Source organism: Cupressus sempervirens, chromosome 2 (assembly GCF_028749045.1).
Source record: "Cupressus sempervirens isolate cs-2001-9-10 chromosome 2, ASM2874904v1, whole genome shotgun sequence".
In the NCBI taxonomy this organism is placed as follows: Eukaryota; Viridiplantae; Streptophyta; class Pinopsida; order Cupressales; family Cupressaceae; genus Cupressus; species Cupressus sempervirens.
In genome coordinates this window covers 422970114-422987743 of record NC_143119.1, presented here as the reverse complement: position 1 = coordinate 422987743, position 17630 = coordinate 422970114, and the positions used below count along the sequence as shown (strand labels likewise).

Here is a 17630-nt window from a genome sequence, read left to right as displayed (position 1 = left end):
TTTTCGGTGATCTCGATCATATTGATTTAGAGGGAGTAAACCATGTTGTGATGGAATCTTCAATGATCGATAAATTGTAACAGTAAAGAGGACTATAATTCATTCAACTATGTGATCTTAATGGACCTACCCCTTGTGTACATCATATGAAAGTGCAAGCTGGAACTTAGATATTCAAATTTGATGTGATGTGAAAGTGTTCAATGATATATGAGTGGTAACTTTACATTGTGGGGGAAATAATAGGCAATGTTTCATTCCCACTTGAACCATCCTTAGAAAATAAAATATTCCATGATACTCATGGGCAGATAAGTACTTGTATCTTTTACATTTTGTCATGCCCAAACTATGAGGGCAAGAACACAATTTTTAAAAAAAAAAAAAAAATTATTTATTTAAAACTCAACATGCTCTAAGTTTGCTATGATTGAGATAGAAGCTTTAGTACAGGTTCTTTACATTACAATCCTAGGTTTTAAACATGAGGGTGATAACATCATTAAAATGTTGAAGCTTGCATTATTAGATTAATATCGGTAAAATTATGATAATTCATTAACTTATAATGATATGCAATAAAACTTATTTAAATAACAATGTATATGAATTCGGATTTCAAATTACTTGCAATATCAAATCAATCAAACCTACATTAAAACTTATTTAAATTGCCAATTAATCAATAATTTTAATCTGCTTAATGGTTAAAACAATTAGATTACATTCAAATTAAAACCAACAAATTTAGTATTTACAAATTTAAACATAACTATGAAACTAAAAATTATTAACAATCGACAACAAGGAGTCCTAAATCAAAACATAAAATAACCTTAAAACTTTATTAAATTAACTAATCATACTTTAACAATTTAAAGTTTCATTTGAAACTAACTATTAAAATACAATATATATATAGAAAGGAATTTAGACTAAACTAATAAGAAAAAAAAAAACAATTTAAATAACTTAAAAACAAAGATAAACTATACAAAAAAAAAACTCTAACCTAAACTAAACCATCATTTAAATTACTAACAAACATAATTTAAAACATTTAACAAACTTAACTAAACAAATAAAACAACTAACCTACACCTAACACATCTAATTCTAACCCACTAACCCTACCCTATGCTACTCTGCCACCCCTCCCTTGGGTCACGTCAACCCACCTTTGGGTGAGCGCTTCCCAAGGTCAAGCGCCACCCAAGCGCTGACCAAAAGACAGCGCTCTGCCCCAAAACAGGCAGCGCAACCTTCTTAAAAGGGCGCCCAAACAAGTGGGTAAGGAACCCTTTTAAAACAAACTCCAATCACTATTAAATTTTTACCATGCCCTGCGCTTTTTGAGACGTGACAGGGTGACGTCATCACTAAGATGGCAGTGGCATTTTTTTTTAAACAAGAAAATCTTTTTACACAACAACCCATACTGACGCCCAAGGAAGGTGGTCAAACATTAAAGGCAATAAAGTTTTGTAGGTGATAATATAGATATTAATTTCTTTATTCTCTTAGGAAGGAATCCTTTCAAGAATATGCTCTGTAGTTTGGAAGCAATGAATCTTCTCTCCATGTATTTTCCAGAGAGTTTTTTACTCCTGGGAGTGCATATTTTTTTTGAAAGCAAAAATTTTGACAAGGCAAGGTCATGCTAATTTATGCATTTCATTCAAGTTGCTAAGGATTTGAATAAATCTATTATTAACATTTCTCCTTAATACAAGTATACCAATGCAAAGGAGCACATTAGGTAAAGTCTCTCAATCTCTAGTTAAACCTGTATGTTTGATATTAATTCTTCAATGACATGGTATGAGTTCTATGTTCTGATTATTATTATTGTTGATTTCAAGAATGCAACCTCTCAGTCCAATTGATCATATTTGAAGAACTTAGAAGGTGAATGATGCTATACACATAATAAAAGAAAAGGTGGTGGATTATTCTCATTCAAATTTGATTGTAACCACCATGCAATTTATCAAGAAATGAACTATCTTTGATTTCGTAATATATGGTTTGCTCTTGATTGATCTCATAATGATACTTATACATCAAAATTGAAACTCACTATATCAATTCAACTCTTCATTATCGTAATTAAAACTTGCACATTCATAAATCAAGACATTATCTATGATTCTATTCTCCCATTTATATATATGCAAATTAATTTATTCTATTTTGATGAGCACTCTAACAACTGAACATTATGATCAAATATTATGAGAACCAAATACACTCAACCATTATTTTATTGGCTAACCTGATTCAAAGCTCAGCCGGGAAAGAATCAGGAAGAAAACCCGGCTTCGTTGCCATATACAATAAGATTTAAAAATACAATCTTCAATAGGGTCTCAATCCCAATTATAACAATTTTATCCAATTTTCTTCATGATCATAATAAAAAATTTTGTAATATTTTCTGAATCTCATTTCAAGAGCCATGGAGGAAACCGATAACTGATCGGGTGACAACCAAGCAGAGCCAAAAGAACATCAAGCATGCATAGTCATACATGGTTTACACAATAAGATTCACAGTGAATCAAGACTAGGGAGAGGTGGATTCTTCCAACTGGAGAAGTCAAGCATAACACCAATTCAGATGCCCAATCGGGGCCAATAACCAAGAACTTCCGTTCTTCCATTTTAACTTGCCATACTCATACCAGGTTTGTGCTGACGGGTAGAGGCCCATAACACCCTACCCTTTATCCCTCTTCTCATCCTGAGAAGAGACTCTACACAGGTTGGAGTCCAACTAAACAGACCTCTCCCAAAATTGGTCACTTCTGTCCTCTCCTAGGGTGAGTAATACCAAAACACCCATGCAAGGAAACTCAAAATTGCAAACATAAACAAGAAAGGAAAACAACCAAAATAACAAGGTTTACAAATCTTCCCAACATACCCACAACCATACAACAGTAAAACAACAACAAGGTAACAAGAACATGAAACAAAACATAAAAACTGAATAAGGGAGATGGGAGTTTCCTACCTTCTCAAAGAGGTAATGGCAATGAACAAATTTGAGTAGAGTATCCCTCCTTCCTTCAAGCTTCAAGAAATCTTCTCTAAATGTAGAGATTGGGTAACCAAACCACTAGACCAAGGAAGGCCTCTAATAATCCTCCAACTCAACCACCCAAAAAGAGCAATAACTATCTCCACCCACTTAGCCACTCTAGAAACTCCTAACACAACCTACACCATGGTTAAACCCTAAAAGGAGGTGGGGTAAGACAACTCATGACAACCACTTGCAATTTTCGCACAAAGGCAAAAAGGGACTTTTTGAGTGCCCTCAAAAGTCAAAGCTAGGGGCTTAGGGGTTGGAAAAGACCCCTAACCCATACCCACACCCATAGGTTAGAAAAAAACATGTTTTAAAGCCTTAGGGAAGAGGTTAGAGTCAAATAAAATCTAGAGATAAAAAATAGGTCTATCTAACAACTCTAACTTGCAAATCAAGCACAATTCTGAAATAGGGAAAACTAACCCTAATTAAGAACCTAATAGAAAATTGACACTAACTTGAAACCAAAGGTTAAACAATTAATCCTAACTAGCATACCGAAGCACATAACATTTTACGAGTGTCAAGCGACACTGAAAGAACATAATTACGAACAACAGGGTTTCCAAATTTTAGCACATGGAGATCAGTTTTGTTCCTCCGTAGGGTTTCTCGGCTAAATATCTACACACTCATTGCACACATCAGTAGTCCCGAAAATCACATGTACATATATACGTATCAGAAATTTACATAATTTGAAACATACATAAATCAGGGTTTTCTTGCATCCTACTTATATCCTTAATCATAAGGATTCCAACTCAATGTGTTAATCCCACATTTTACTGATTTCATCAACATACATATACATGAGCATTAAATGACAATCATCAAATATATCTGGAAATAACATCACACAACATGAAATAATAAAATATGTTCTAAGCATCAGATAATGTCTCGACATCTCGAGTCGCGGATAACAAAATAAGAGTAATGTATCACTATGCTACGATGGGTCGGGGGCGAGGCCTCACATTTATTTATTCATTTATTTGTAATTCTATACATACCATAAGGGTCATTTTCTTTGATCTTTTCCTTTATGTTTGAGGATATTCTTACAGGAAAAGAAGGTTGGTACTTCAAATATGCTACCAAATATTGTACAGACTAAATCTAATGATAATAGTTCCAAAGACCCTGATGATCAAGTGTGGCTCTTGATGCAAGTATCTTTGATGATTGAGATTATGAGATTCTTCTACATTAAGAGAGAGTGTGACATTTCTTCGAAGGCAATGCTGGAGCTTAGAAGTTTGATTCTTAGGAGTCTAGAAATCCATGTGGGTGACTGCATGATGTTGATGGGCCTACTCCTACGTATATCATGAGGGAGTGATGAGTTTGTCAAGCATCCTTGGGAAAAGAGAGTTTTTTTGAGGAAGTAACAAGAGGACCCGACATCCCAAGATCCATATTCAGAGGGAGAAATTTTGAGATGCAATCCTCTATGGATGATATCTTCTCTACGAGGAGAAGTTCTAAAGGGAAATGTTAAATTGAAATATTTCAAAGGTAAAAATTGATATGTTGATTTGAATCTATATCTAGTTATATAATTGTTGTTTTAGATATGTAATGAAAGGTGACGATCTTTCATTGGCATATATAAACAGAAGGTAATCATTGTAAGGTAACGATCTTACATATGATAGTCTTGTTATCATGGTTCTTTAGGCTAGAATTTGCCAGACACCATGATAACAAACAAAAGGTAATCTTTGTAAGGTGACGATCTTACAAATGATAGTTCTGTGATCACGGACATCTCTAGATATTGTTTTCGGACAATTAGAGATCATGGGTAACAAATCTATTATGTGTATCATGAACATCTCTAGACATTGCTTAAGTGCAAGTAGACATCATGAATGCGTTATGGGCATCTCTAGACATTTCTTAAGTGCAAGTAGAGATCATGAGTGTGTCATGAACATCTCTAGACATGGCTTAAGTGCAAGTAGAGATCATGAACTGCAAATGTGTCATGGACACCTCTAGACATTGTTTAAGTGCAAGTAGAGATCATGAAAATTTTAATCACTATGGACATCTCTAGACATTACTTAAGTGCAAGTAGAGATCATAGGAAATACTTTATGTTGCTAAGAGATTTTAATATAAATTGTGTTGATTACATAATGATTCTGATTCTAATCTAATGATGTTTTACTTCTCCCTTGCTAAAGAGGGAGTGTTAATGTTTTAGCATCAGTAGAAGTAAAACATTGATTATTTGATATATTAATCTGTGTTTATGTTTTTCAGATAAATTGTTATTGGTGATTCTTATATATATAATATATCTAATATATTATGCATTATATATCTTATATACATAATATATATGATATATGTAATATAATATGTATTATATATATTATGCATTATATATTATTATATAATAATATAATAATATTATATTATATTACATATATGGTTAATAAATTAATATTATATATATAAGATGAGATATGCATATAGTTATTTATAAACTAAATGGTGGTTAACTATAGAGACATGTCTCTTGACGAGACATGTCTCCTCTCATATTATACATATATGAGATCCAAATTTGCATTTGGAAATCATCAATTACAATGGCAATGAAAAGTACATTTGCAGAAATGATCTCAGTTACTTTAACACTTTCCCCCAAAACGTGATAACAAATCCTCCAAAAATGGACGTTTTCTCAAAAACGTGGGGCCAAAAGGGCATGAAAAATAACGTTTTTCACAAGGAGATTCAATGTTTTAAGCATGAGAATGCTTGGATTTGCAAAAACACCCCTAGAGAAGAAGATTTGAAGACATTTCATGAAAGAATCCAAGTAAAATCATCAAAAACATTTTCTTGGAGGCCATAAACATAGATGTTTTGCCCTTAGAAACAGGGTTTTGGGCTGCAAATGCATGTGTATAAGCAAAACACACTTTAGAGATGCATATACATGTCTTGAGCTTCCTTTTACCCAGATACACCTTTTGGAGGCATTGACATGTTCTAAAAATATGCATTTTGGTCAAAAATGGGTTTCCAAGATGTGTATGCATGTCTCTTAGACAAAATACACCTTTTTGATGCCTTTACACATTTTTAAAAATATGCATGCAATGGAAAATGCACCTTTTTGGTGTGTTTGCATATTTTTGCAATATGCATATCTCACCTTTTTGGTGTGATTCATGTTTTTGCAATATGCAATTACATGTTTTTTATGCACTTACATGCATTTTCATTCTAAATCGCAACTTTTGGATGTAGTGACATTTTGAATTAAAATGTGCTTGTAGACATGTTTGCACAACTTAAGTGATGAATTAAGCACATGCTAATTTAATTTATAAATATTACTCAAATGAGACAAATAATATTTACACTATATAGTTAATATAGTATATGCAAATATCATTTTAAAAGTAATATTTACTAGAGCATTTGATTTAATACTAAAAAATTAAATCAAACTATATAGTTAATATAGTCACTTAAGTGAAAAATTGAAAAGCAACTCAATTTTAAATTATGACAAAGTGCACTATAGTTACTATTACTTAATTTTAACACATGTTAAAATTCAGTTCTGAGAATTCAAATTTTTTTTGCTGAAAATACTTTTCATTTGTTATTTGAAAGAATATAAATGTCATTGTATCATTCATTTCATGAATATACAATTGATATTTTACACAATAATGAAATACTTAAGGCAAAGTATCTCACACAAATCGAGAATGCAACTTTCATACGTACTAAGAACAAGGAAAATAAAACATATGGGAGAAAGTTAGAGATAACCAGTCATTGCCTTTCAGACTTTGACTGGTTAGATGTTCTCTGCCGCTGCATTGTCGCCCATGGTTCAGTTTTTGATCCGGTAAGCTCCAGGTTTTTCGTTCCCCTGCAAGAGAAAGAGGTGGGGTTAGATCTTTATGATCTAAGAAAAGACTAGTTATCTATAACCACATACTCGCACATATCATATTCTTCTTATTTTTGAATACGTACAAAAAATAGCAAGTGTATTCTAAGTATTCAGATGCAAATCACAGAGAGGTAGTTTGTGAGTGTCACGAGCCCGTGCTCGAACCTCATAAAAGAGCATTTCAAATATCAAAAAATTGAAAAGAGTGAGTTGCTGGAAAATAGAGCACTGTGACAAGGAACAAGCAGAGATAAGAACAAATTAAAAATTGTTAACAGTACAACAGATCAGTCATAAAACATGGAAGTATTTAAAAGCATGATGCAGTAGCAAGAAGCAATATACAGATGCAGAAAGATATCTTTTCAAAACAATGCAGTGAGTATAAAGTTCTAAATGTACAGAAAGGACAGAAATGTGTATATAAAAATTGAAACCTTTTCCAAACAGCTGCAAACAGCATCATATTGCATGCATTTTCAGAAAACATATTATCTAGAATACTGAAGCATAAACAATAAAAGCAAGCAACGCCATGATAACTCAGCCAATACACCAGTAAAAAATGGAAAAGGAGATACATAGATCTTAATCATAACAGGAAAAGATCGAAGATGTCACTGTTCTAAAGAGATATTCTAATGAGCAGAGTACAGTACAAAAGGAAATAATTTCTTGACCCAAATAATTTTGAGCTTTAATATACTTGAACTCATTGAAATTGGAAATAATGATGGAGATACAAGCAGATTCATCTGAGTTATGGGGCTTGCCAATCAATGGGTTATTCGTCTCCAGATTGGTCTAGAAGAGAGTAAAACTAAACACTATGAATTGGAGCTTATATTGCCAGAACCTGTAATGGAGATGGCAATACTCTCAAGAATGCATTCAAAAGGCAATGGTTCTGTGGTGTCTATTTTGGTTTTATCACAAGAAAGTCATCTATATGCTTATGATGATTCTGAAGTTGAAAAGCGACTGATCGATGTGGAATGCAATTCATTGCTTTCTCTTCCTAAGCCCATAATGATCAAAGCACCATTTACAGAGTCTTATATAACAGCTACAAAACTTGTTAGAATTCCAAATAATATTGAGTCTTCTCATGCTTTATCACAGCTTCGAAGAGTATTGAAGCAACTTTTCCCACCAACATTACTAGTAGGAACAAAACAATCTACAGTGGATAATAATCCTTATTCTACATATTTTGATGGATTAATGAAGATCAGGAGTCTGTATATAACGGGACATAGTAATGGAATGGTCAATGTGTGGGATGCATCATCTCCTCTCATGTTTTTACTGCTTTCCATTAAAACTCGAAGTGATGTAGAAGCTACTGTAAATGGTTGTACAGTTACAGCCATAGATTTCTGTCCTGTCTCATATTTACTTGTTACCGGTGATCAACATGGAATGGTTCAAATTTACAAGATTGTCCCTGAGCATCAGAAAGTTGACAACCATCTGAACAAGAGTTCAAGTCATCAAGGAGCTTCCTTGGACATTGCTACAGGGTTTCAAAAAATTGGGGTACTTAAAGTTCATAAGTCTAAGATTTGCTGCATCTGTATTGACAGGTCTTCTACACGTGTTGCTGCTGGCTGCTAAGAAGGCTTGGTTTCGGTTATTGATACAAAATCATGCAATGTATTATCGCATAAATGTTACTTCTCTGGATCTTCTCCAAGTATATGTGCTGTACAGTTTGAAAACTGCATGCTTCACGGTTCAACAACATTAATTTTATTTGTAGCGGCAAGAGATGCATCAGTGGTAGCTCTCAATGGAGAAACAGGAGAGAGTCTCAATTCATTTACTCTGCGACCTAAGAACCCATCTACTTCAATATTCATGCATGTTTAAGAACTGGATATCAATCATGCAAATGGAAATGACATCAAATGCAAAGAGCCGTCAACATTATCAGATAAAGAGAAAATCAGATCAGCAAACACCAAATTTCCTTCCTAAATGACAGCATAAATAAATAAAAAATTGCCCAGAAAACGTGCTTTCAGCATTATTTGTTAAGAGTGGCGGAAATTTTGAGCAGAGGATGCGAAAAATCAGATGTATTACCTCTGGTAGCTTCAAATAATCAAAAAGCAAGAAGTCGCCAATATAACCTTCACATATGGTGGCTATACCAAAAAACGCGTTTCCAACTCATGGCAGAACAAGAGAAATGCAGAACACATAATGGCGACTCCAAAATGGTGATTTCCATCTTAAACAATGATGAGAGTAGCTAAAACGTGCTTCCAGCACTAAATCCCAGCTGATAGCATGCACAAACAATATGATTTGAATACTTCAGCAGGCATTAACTTGGCAAAATCGATGGAATCTCCTCCAGCAAACCCTAGCCGACCTCTTCTATTCATGCAATGAAAGAAAATGCAAATGAAGTCGTTTTTAGGGTGTTCAAACCGACATACCTCCTTTTTTTCATTTTATAAATTTTGAAGTCCGTGAGGACTTAAAGTGGGTTTATTTCCCATTCTTATTTTTCCACAATGTTTGTATATTGACGTGGGTTATAAGTGTTTTTAAACACTTACTTCTTGTTGCAAATCAATAAAAATAAAAATATATAATAGTGACTTTATACACTATTTTATATTTTTATTTAAAATTGCAAGCCTTTATAACCCTATTTCCTTTGTTTCCTATCTTTAGCATTGAGGACAGGTGGATAAGTATGACATATGTTTAAAGGATGACATGTGTTTAAAGGAGGAGAAAAAGGATAAATAGTAGCTGAAGACTTGGTGTTTCAAATATTTTGAATTATGAGGAGGGATTGTAGGGATTTTATTTTGGGTCGAATTTAGACTTTGAACAAGCATTTTGGAGGTCTTTTTGGCCAGTTAGAACATTTTGAGGAATTTTGACATGAGTTATGGGTTTCATTATGACTTAGTGTAGCTATTAGGAAGTGAGTCATGCTTCTTGATATGTTTTGACTCCCTTTTTGTAGCCTGAATTCCTGAATTTGACCCAAGTGCTGGGATTGTATTTAGAGAGTTTTTGGAATTCATTTTAGGGTGGTTGGAATTATGCAAATAAGGCTTATGTGACAACTTTTTGTCCTTAATAATTTTGTGTAGAAATTTGTAACCCGGTTTTTGGAAAGATCAAATACAAGTGACAGTGGCTAAGTTTATGATTATTTGAATCTATTTTAAAGCCTTCACTTCTTTCTGTATGTTCAGGTGATTTGATAAAGACAACTAGTGAATCATCATTTTTCCATGTGTTGTCTCACCCAAACACCTAGTTATAGAAAAGTATGTTTGTTTGCAGGTTGTAATTCATGTTTTGAAAGGTGAAGCTTATAAGAGAAATATCCATTTTCTTCCTTATACTGGTTCATTTTCAGACTTTATTACAAAATATTTATGCAAGCCTATACAGAAAGGAAGTGTTTTGTATTCATTCAGATATGCTAATAATCCCTCCTAGTTATTAGTATTTGAACTTTCATATCATTTTGGTGCATCACCTGATTCTCTAGTTTAGAGTTTAATATTTTAAGTTTATTTCAGTAATTTATATCGCTTTCCCTCACAATTTCATCTTAGTTTTTGAGTTATCAGTGATTATCCAATAGGAACCGGCCTAGAATCCGGAGGTTTCATTTTCTAGTTACGCATTTCCCACATGCAGAAATGAATCCCATGTTAGGCAAGATTGTTAAACTTGTTTAGTTTAATAGGGTGCAAAATTTTAGCCTTAATAGTTACTTTAGGTGAAAAATCAAAATGATAAAAGTAACTTAAAAACGTAATATAGAATGAATTCATGTTATATATTTCAAAAAGTGAATGTCAACTTAAAAGTATAACATGATATTTTTAATTTGTGCATTTGCACCTAAAATGTCCACTTTTTGGGGACTAAATTGGTGATATCTTTTGATTGCCAACTCCAATTAAGCCCTAAGATAGATCAAATGGAAGGGAAAACTAAAAGCAATGACTTGAGTAAAACCAAATGACCAAAAACCAATAAACACACACTCAAAAATGAGAAAAAGGATGTTGAAGGCTTCAAAAATCAAGCATAGGCTCGAAAAATAGAGAAACTAAAAAGACTTGATGAAAGACTTCAGTAAAAGGATTTATTATATTAATTGGAATCGATTGGTTGATCAATACTAACCAATTAAATAACGAACTGAAGTCAGAGAAATGCGAAACTAAGTTGAAAAAGTTTCGTATTGTTACTTGCATTTTGTGGTGACAAAATACAGGACAACACATATTACCTCAAATCTTCTTGTGGACATGAAAGAAGTGCCAGCGTAACCAGGCATTGCAAAATACTTCTCTTACTGTTTGGTTATAAATGTTTTGTTTTAAACAATAGCTTGCAAAGTATTTGGAAAAAAAACATCTATGCACTATAAGCTTCTAGATATAAAACTTGATTTTTCAGATAATTTCACATAATAATAAATTTGTTTAAATTATACGTTAAAAATCCTTGCAAGTGTGTCTAATAATAGTTCACTCATACATGCATATTTATATTGACAATCACTTTTCTAAATTTTTAAAGGGTTTTGTCTGCTCATTGATATCAGGAATTTGGGCCATCCTAAAGAACAATGAGATGTTGACATGGCCAGAAAAAATACGATTTGCAATTGGACTTTTACCAGCAATAGCTGGAGGTCAAGCATATGTTGAAGCCCAAGATGGCTTAACTGTCAAAGAATGGATGCGCAAGCAGGTCTGAAACTGTTAATTTATCCTGCTTAAGTGTGATACTTTTGGTTTTTTTTTCTGTTTGCTCCAATTCCAATTTCCAGTTGCTATTAACCAACTAAACTGAATTTTTTTGTATTACATGCATAAACTACCTTAAATGCTATATTCCAAAAGATCATGTCTAACACTTACCAAACAAACATCTAACTGAAAGTTCACTGCTTTAATAAATGATTAAACGTTCGAGTCTTCTAAAATGCTGATTACATTAACTTTGATCGAAAGCCAGTTTCAAATTCATTCTCTCAAGTTACAGATATAAACATTAGCAAACATTAAAATACCTCATAATAGCATTAATGACTGTCCTTTAAGTTCTAATCCAAAGAGTTGAATAAAACAGTTCTGAAATAACAGAAAATCGTCTTCAGCTTCAGCTTGATGCATCATCAATTTACTCCCGTAACCCCAATGGTTGGCTGTGTTATGAAAATCATAATAGCTATCTTTCAAGCTGTTTTAACTTTAAGTTTAAACACATTCTGAAAGGTCTGATATTAACTTGTATTGGACTGAAATCACAACAGCAGCATTTCCAGAATTACAAGCAAGTCTTTCTAAAGCTTTTATTAAAAAACAATGGCTGAAAGTGCATCAAATTCACCCCTTAATATCATCAAATTCTCTTATAATCCATGCAGCTATCAGATGCCTCTCTTTATCCAGAAATAATTCGATTTTGGCATCATGACAACACAAATTCAGCCTCCAAAAACCCACATCCTCTCCGACAAGTGAGCAGCCTGTCTGAAACTGCAACAACCATAACCCATAAATTTCGTCATCTTTCATGGCATCTAAAAATGATAGGTATGGCTAGTATGAAGGTAGTGCAGACAGCATCCCAGAAGTCTGCAAGAACTTTGAAAGAAACTCCACAAAAGCCTTCACAAATCTCTGCAATGCTCATCCAAAATGTAAACCAAAACATACTCAATATTAAAAATCTTCAAGTTCATGCAAACCCAAAATCCAATGTTTAATTTTAAACGAGTATTGCCTATGAAGAATCACTGAACCAGCTAGAGTGGGTCTCTCACCACCAAAACCAACAAGATTGAAGAGGACTTTCATCCATATTTGATTAAATGTGAAGCATAGAGAAATAGGGATAAACAATGAATAAATAAATGATTACTATTTATTTAATAATTAATTAGTGACTGAAGGATGACCGGCAAACATTTTTTTCTCTACATCACTATCATTCTCTTGACACAGAATCATACTTAGTACTAATACCACTTCATCTATAAGGTGTTCATTAGGAATATTAGAAGAAGGGATCATTTTTTTCTTACCACTATAAGGCCTTCATAATGAAGATGAACAAAATAAGAGTTTTGATCTAGTCTCACAATTTCATATTTGTACACTATGTTCTGAAACTGCAAAATTCATATAACTTAAATCAAAACGCTAACATTGAGATGTGGAAGACCAACCCTAGCATCTTCCTCTTTCAAATGTTCTCTTAACAATTTGAGTCATGAGGCAACAGAGCCTAGGTGAAGAGGGATATTTTTAATTTCAAATAAACAGGAGCTATTTGACTGTTAAGGTTGGGATTCAATGGTAGAGCTCTGAAATCTGATGTGCATATTCATGTTCCAAAATGGCTTGCTAAGAATTTTTTTCGTATACTACTAGGCTTTAAGAAGATCTAGAAAAGACCTTCCTTGCTCCAGATGGTGACAAAGTAGTCATCACTAAAACAACTGGCAAGTGGGGCATATCTAGATAAAGAAAAACACAAAATATTCCAACACTTTCTAATATTTCTTCTTTTTTGGTATTTATTATTTCATTCTAAATTAGGGCATGCCTCAATTTTTCCATAGAGTAAGTATACTCAGAGTTTTCTCCATTGCTTACTTTTGATTCCATATACTTTCTATGATCGCACATGCTTTTTTCTATGTTCAACCACTGCTGAAAACCTTGCCCCCTAAGGGACAAAAGTAGGATTTTCCATTTTTAAGATCTGTTTAAATGTTTTTGTAAGGTTTTGAAACTCATCAAACTTTTTTGAAGGATCCTTACTACCCTCTTTTTGAAGCAAATGAACTTCAATTCTAACTTCATTCTCCTTATCTGCTTTTTCTTTCCTGCATGCAAGGCTGTGTTCATAGCAGGCAAGCCAAAACAGTAACCTAAAGTCTTACCACAGCCTTTCCTCAAGACATTTTCAAGGTTATAAATCCAAGAAGGCAAACAAAAAAAGGAAAAAATGGTTGGCAGAAGATTCAGAAAGTATGCTAGGCATGAAAAGAACATAAAAAAGATAACATTCATGAGACATTTTGTAATATCCCACCTGGATATTCTTGCAAATATTTCAGAATATAATAGAGAATTTATGCAAATAAGACCAGCAAATGAACTAGCAGATGCTCATATAAAATTCTCATTGCATTATGTTAGAAATTGTAATCTTTCCTTGGTGTATTTATAAACCAAGGTTATTTATTATTATAATATATTAGGATATAAGCCAAGGTATCCTAATATATTTCTTTTTTGTCCTTTTTCCACTACATCTTATTTTGTCATCTAGTGAAATATGTGAGGATAAATATGTATTGTAATTTCTAATTTTAGATTATTCCTCCTTAAGAGGAATCTCACACTTGGCCTCACACACATATGAATGGTGGCATTCATAGACATGGGAGTTACATTCTAACTCCTCTCTCTCATCTCTATTTAAGAGATGACCCTCTTCTCTCATTTAAAAACAATGAGGTTTCTTCCTCTTCTCAAATATTGTATGAGCCATTGCTCTCTTGCTCTCTCTTTTTCTTCTTAGGCTTTTGATGCCTCATTCATAATGTCACAAGGGGTTTTCTTTGCTTTCCCCTTTCCAAATATCTTGTCTCATGGTGTTGGAGCTTGAAGCTTTCTCTCTCCTATTTTATGGTAATATCTTTTCATGCATTTACTCACTTAGATTCTTTCCTGGTATTGCTTATTTACAGATTTCTTTTTCCATTTCTAACATGGTATCAGAGCAGTTTAATCTTTGTTTTGAGTGTTTGCATGAAGGTACGATTCGAAGGAGACTCTTCAAAGAGATTTCACTAATTTCTTCTTTAATCTTCTTAAGTTGGAAGAAATTGAAATTTTTTTTGGATTTGGCTGGTTTACCGCCAAACCCGTTTAACTTTTGTTTGCTCTAATTTGTGCAGGTTACTTCTTATTTTCTATTATTTTTCATCTAACCCCTTTTGGAAGGCTTGCCGCCAAAAGGGTTTTCCTATCTAAATATCATTTCATTTATATTGTTGATAAAGAATATTTTTTTTTCCAATTTTTCTTATGCCTAAAATGTTGGCTGTGCTTGCAAAGCTCGTAGGCTGTAGAACTATTGTTCTTTAGTTTTCAGCTTGGCCTTCCTTGTAACTGGTAACAGGTAGTTCTGGCTGCATATCATTTGGAACAAGCTTACTACAACATCGTTACAATGATTAGCCATTGCACAGAAATAACCATCTCCCAAGGCTACCAAAATGTTGACGCCGGGAGCAATTAGATCTGCCTTCAGTATAAGTGGATATGCTTAGGGCTTCGTTGTAAAATTAGTGCCCTCTGCTATGATCGAGGTCTTCTCGTAGATACGCTTCTGGGCCGCCGTGCGCCCTCCAAATGCAAGCTTTCATTGTTTTCCATTATTTCTCTATTCAATTGCAGGTTTTGGAAAACCCTACTTTTGCTATTGTTCGATTCAAGTTATGATTGTCGCTTCTCGAGTTCGAACTCGGGACGACTCGGAAGGTCATATTGCTCTCTGTTCCGTTAAAACTCGGTGACTTGACAGAGAAAGGGTTAAAACGCAGGAAGTGCATTCTTACTGCCACTAAGAAATTTGCTTCGAAGTTTCTCCTCTCGCTTTTGCTTATATGAGTCTTGGCCCAGTATTCTCTTAATTGCATCTGCTTGAATCTCTTGAGCTGCCTTCTCAGCTTGTATCTTCCGCTTGTCTTAGGATTGTTAGTGTCAAGAGTCGGCTGTCGCTGATGGCTCAAAAGTAAAAGGATCAAGATGACGAGCAAGCCTCCAAAGACTGCAAATAGTCCACGAGAATATCGCCTCCTCACTAGTTGTCGAAAATCAGGGGTTCTCCTCCTCATGGTATACATGAAGTAGATCTGGGTCCAAATCTTAAAATGCTGCACTCACCAACCAATTGGTCCCTTGCTCAATTCTGTGATCCCGATGGCAAAATATCTGTATCGCTACAAACAAGATCTCGTGTTAAACAAACCCTGCCAGCCCTCATGCTCCATAATGTGCTGAAACACCTCGATCATGGAATTCCCGCTGCTACCCACCATCAAATGCGTCCTAATTGTCCCATCGAGACTGGCCCCTGCCGTCTCTTGTCTGGTGTTTTCTGGTTCAGATTCTTTGTAGTTTGTAGTTGAAAGTTGTGTAGATTAGGTTTATAGGACTGCCTTTAGATCCAAAAATGGCAGCTGCTGATGTTGAATTCCGCTGCTTTCTTGGTGGCCTTTTCTGGTCCACCGATGACAGGAGCTTGAAAGACGCCTTCAGGGCTTTCGGCGAAGTTATGGATTTAAAGGTCGTGAGTGACCGTGAGACTGGAAGCTCTAGAGGGTTTGGATTTGTGACCTTTACGGATGAACAAGCCATGAAAGATGCCATTGAAGGTATGAACGAACATGACAATGAATGAAGACGACGTACCCAACGTGAGTTCGGCTTTCATCTTCCGCGTGCCAAAGCGCCTCCGAAACTTGAAAGACAGATTTTATAGTCCGCAACTTGTTTCAATCGGCCCTTTTCATTATGGTAGAGAGGAGCTTAGAGAGATGGAGAAATCCAAGTCCGAGGCAGTTCGAATGCAATCTCCACCTCTACAACGAATTGTAAGTTTTTGCACGCCACGCGCAGGGAGTGCATTTGTAGGGCTCAAATGAGCATCATCCCGGCGGATTCAGGGAAAGCCTTATTCTACGTGCTCGCTGCCTCCGCTGCTTTTGCTCAGGTTATGGAAGACAATACAAAGTGGGGATCTTTTGTTTCAGTTCCCTTGATTACAATGGGAGCATCTATGATTTTGTCTGACGTCCAGTTTATACCGATTTCTGCTCAAGCATATGATTTTGTATTTACGTTAATTATGCCAATGGCTGTATCGTTATCATTACTAGAAATAGATGTCAAGCAAGCCTTCTCTAATGCAGGAATTACCTTGAAGGCCTTTTGGTTGGGTGCTTTAGGGACTGTTCTGGGAACAATTATTGATGGTACAAGGCCATGGACTGCACAGTTGCGTATCTCAAGGGAATGACTTCCACCACACAGGAAGTGCTCTGCCTTTTCCTGGTATAGCCTCATATAATTTTTTTTTTTCCCTCAATCTGCAGTTGGTGGTCTTTTATTTTCAGTTTTTTTTAAATGATTGCTTGTTATGGTTAGAATTATGGTGCGAATTTTTAAAAGCAGAATCAGACTGATTGCTGCTCACTCACCTTTTGTCAGTATGCTATGACATATCTCTACTATTCCTAGTGACCTTTTTTTTAGCATGCAAGATTCTTTTTCTTTTTTTTTAGCTCTTGACAAAGGCATCATTTACTTTTATTATTGCCTCTTGTCAACCTATTTTTGGCATGAAATCATTGATTGTCAGACAAGTGCAATATTCTATTTTAAATCTCTCTTACTCATTACAAGCTTTTATTCAAACTTTTTTTAGAAAAGTTTCTTAACTCCTTTTAGTATATTCTTATCTGCCAGATCTGACCTCTATCATTACTTACTAAGTTTTTAGTTATATCTTTCTTAATGTTTT

General features: G+C 34.3%; 2 protein-coding genes across 2 annotated transcripts in view; both read left to right on the top strand.

Moving 5' to 3' along the window:
- Nucleotides 1–17630, top strand: part of PDS3 (phytoene desaturase 3) — a 206270-nt gene that overhangs the window by 82677 nt on the left and 105963 nt on the right. The window contains exon 6 of the mRNA XM_089813998.1: nt 11626–11774. Within this exon, the coding sequence (XP_089670124.1) occupies nt 11626–11774 (149 nt within the window). The remainder of the gene's footprint in view (nt 1–11625; nt 11775–17630) is intronic.
- On the top strand, nt 15979–16508 carry LOC149572900 (uncharacterized). The gene is made up of 2 exons (XM_089812302.1): nt 15979–16208; nt 16253–16508. Exons 1-2 carry the CDS (start codon nt 15979–15981, stop codon nt 16506–16508), a joined length of 486 nt encoding a protein of 161 aa, XP_089668428.1.

Bases quoted from the DNA above. Each gene is read 5' to 3' on its own strand.
- LOC149572900 (XM_089812302.1), top strand. From the start codon at position 15,979: ATGCTGCACTCACCAACCAATTGGTCCCTTGCTCAATTCTGTGATCCC. The intron at 16,209-16,252 runs GTTCAGATTCTT...TGTGTAGATTAG, and splicing joins CTCTTGTCTGGTGTTTTCTG to GTTTATAGGACTGCCTTTAG.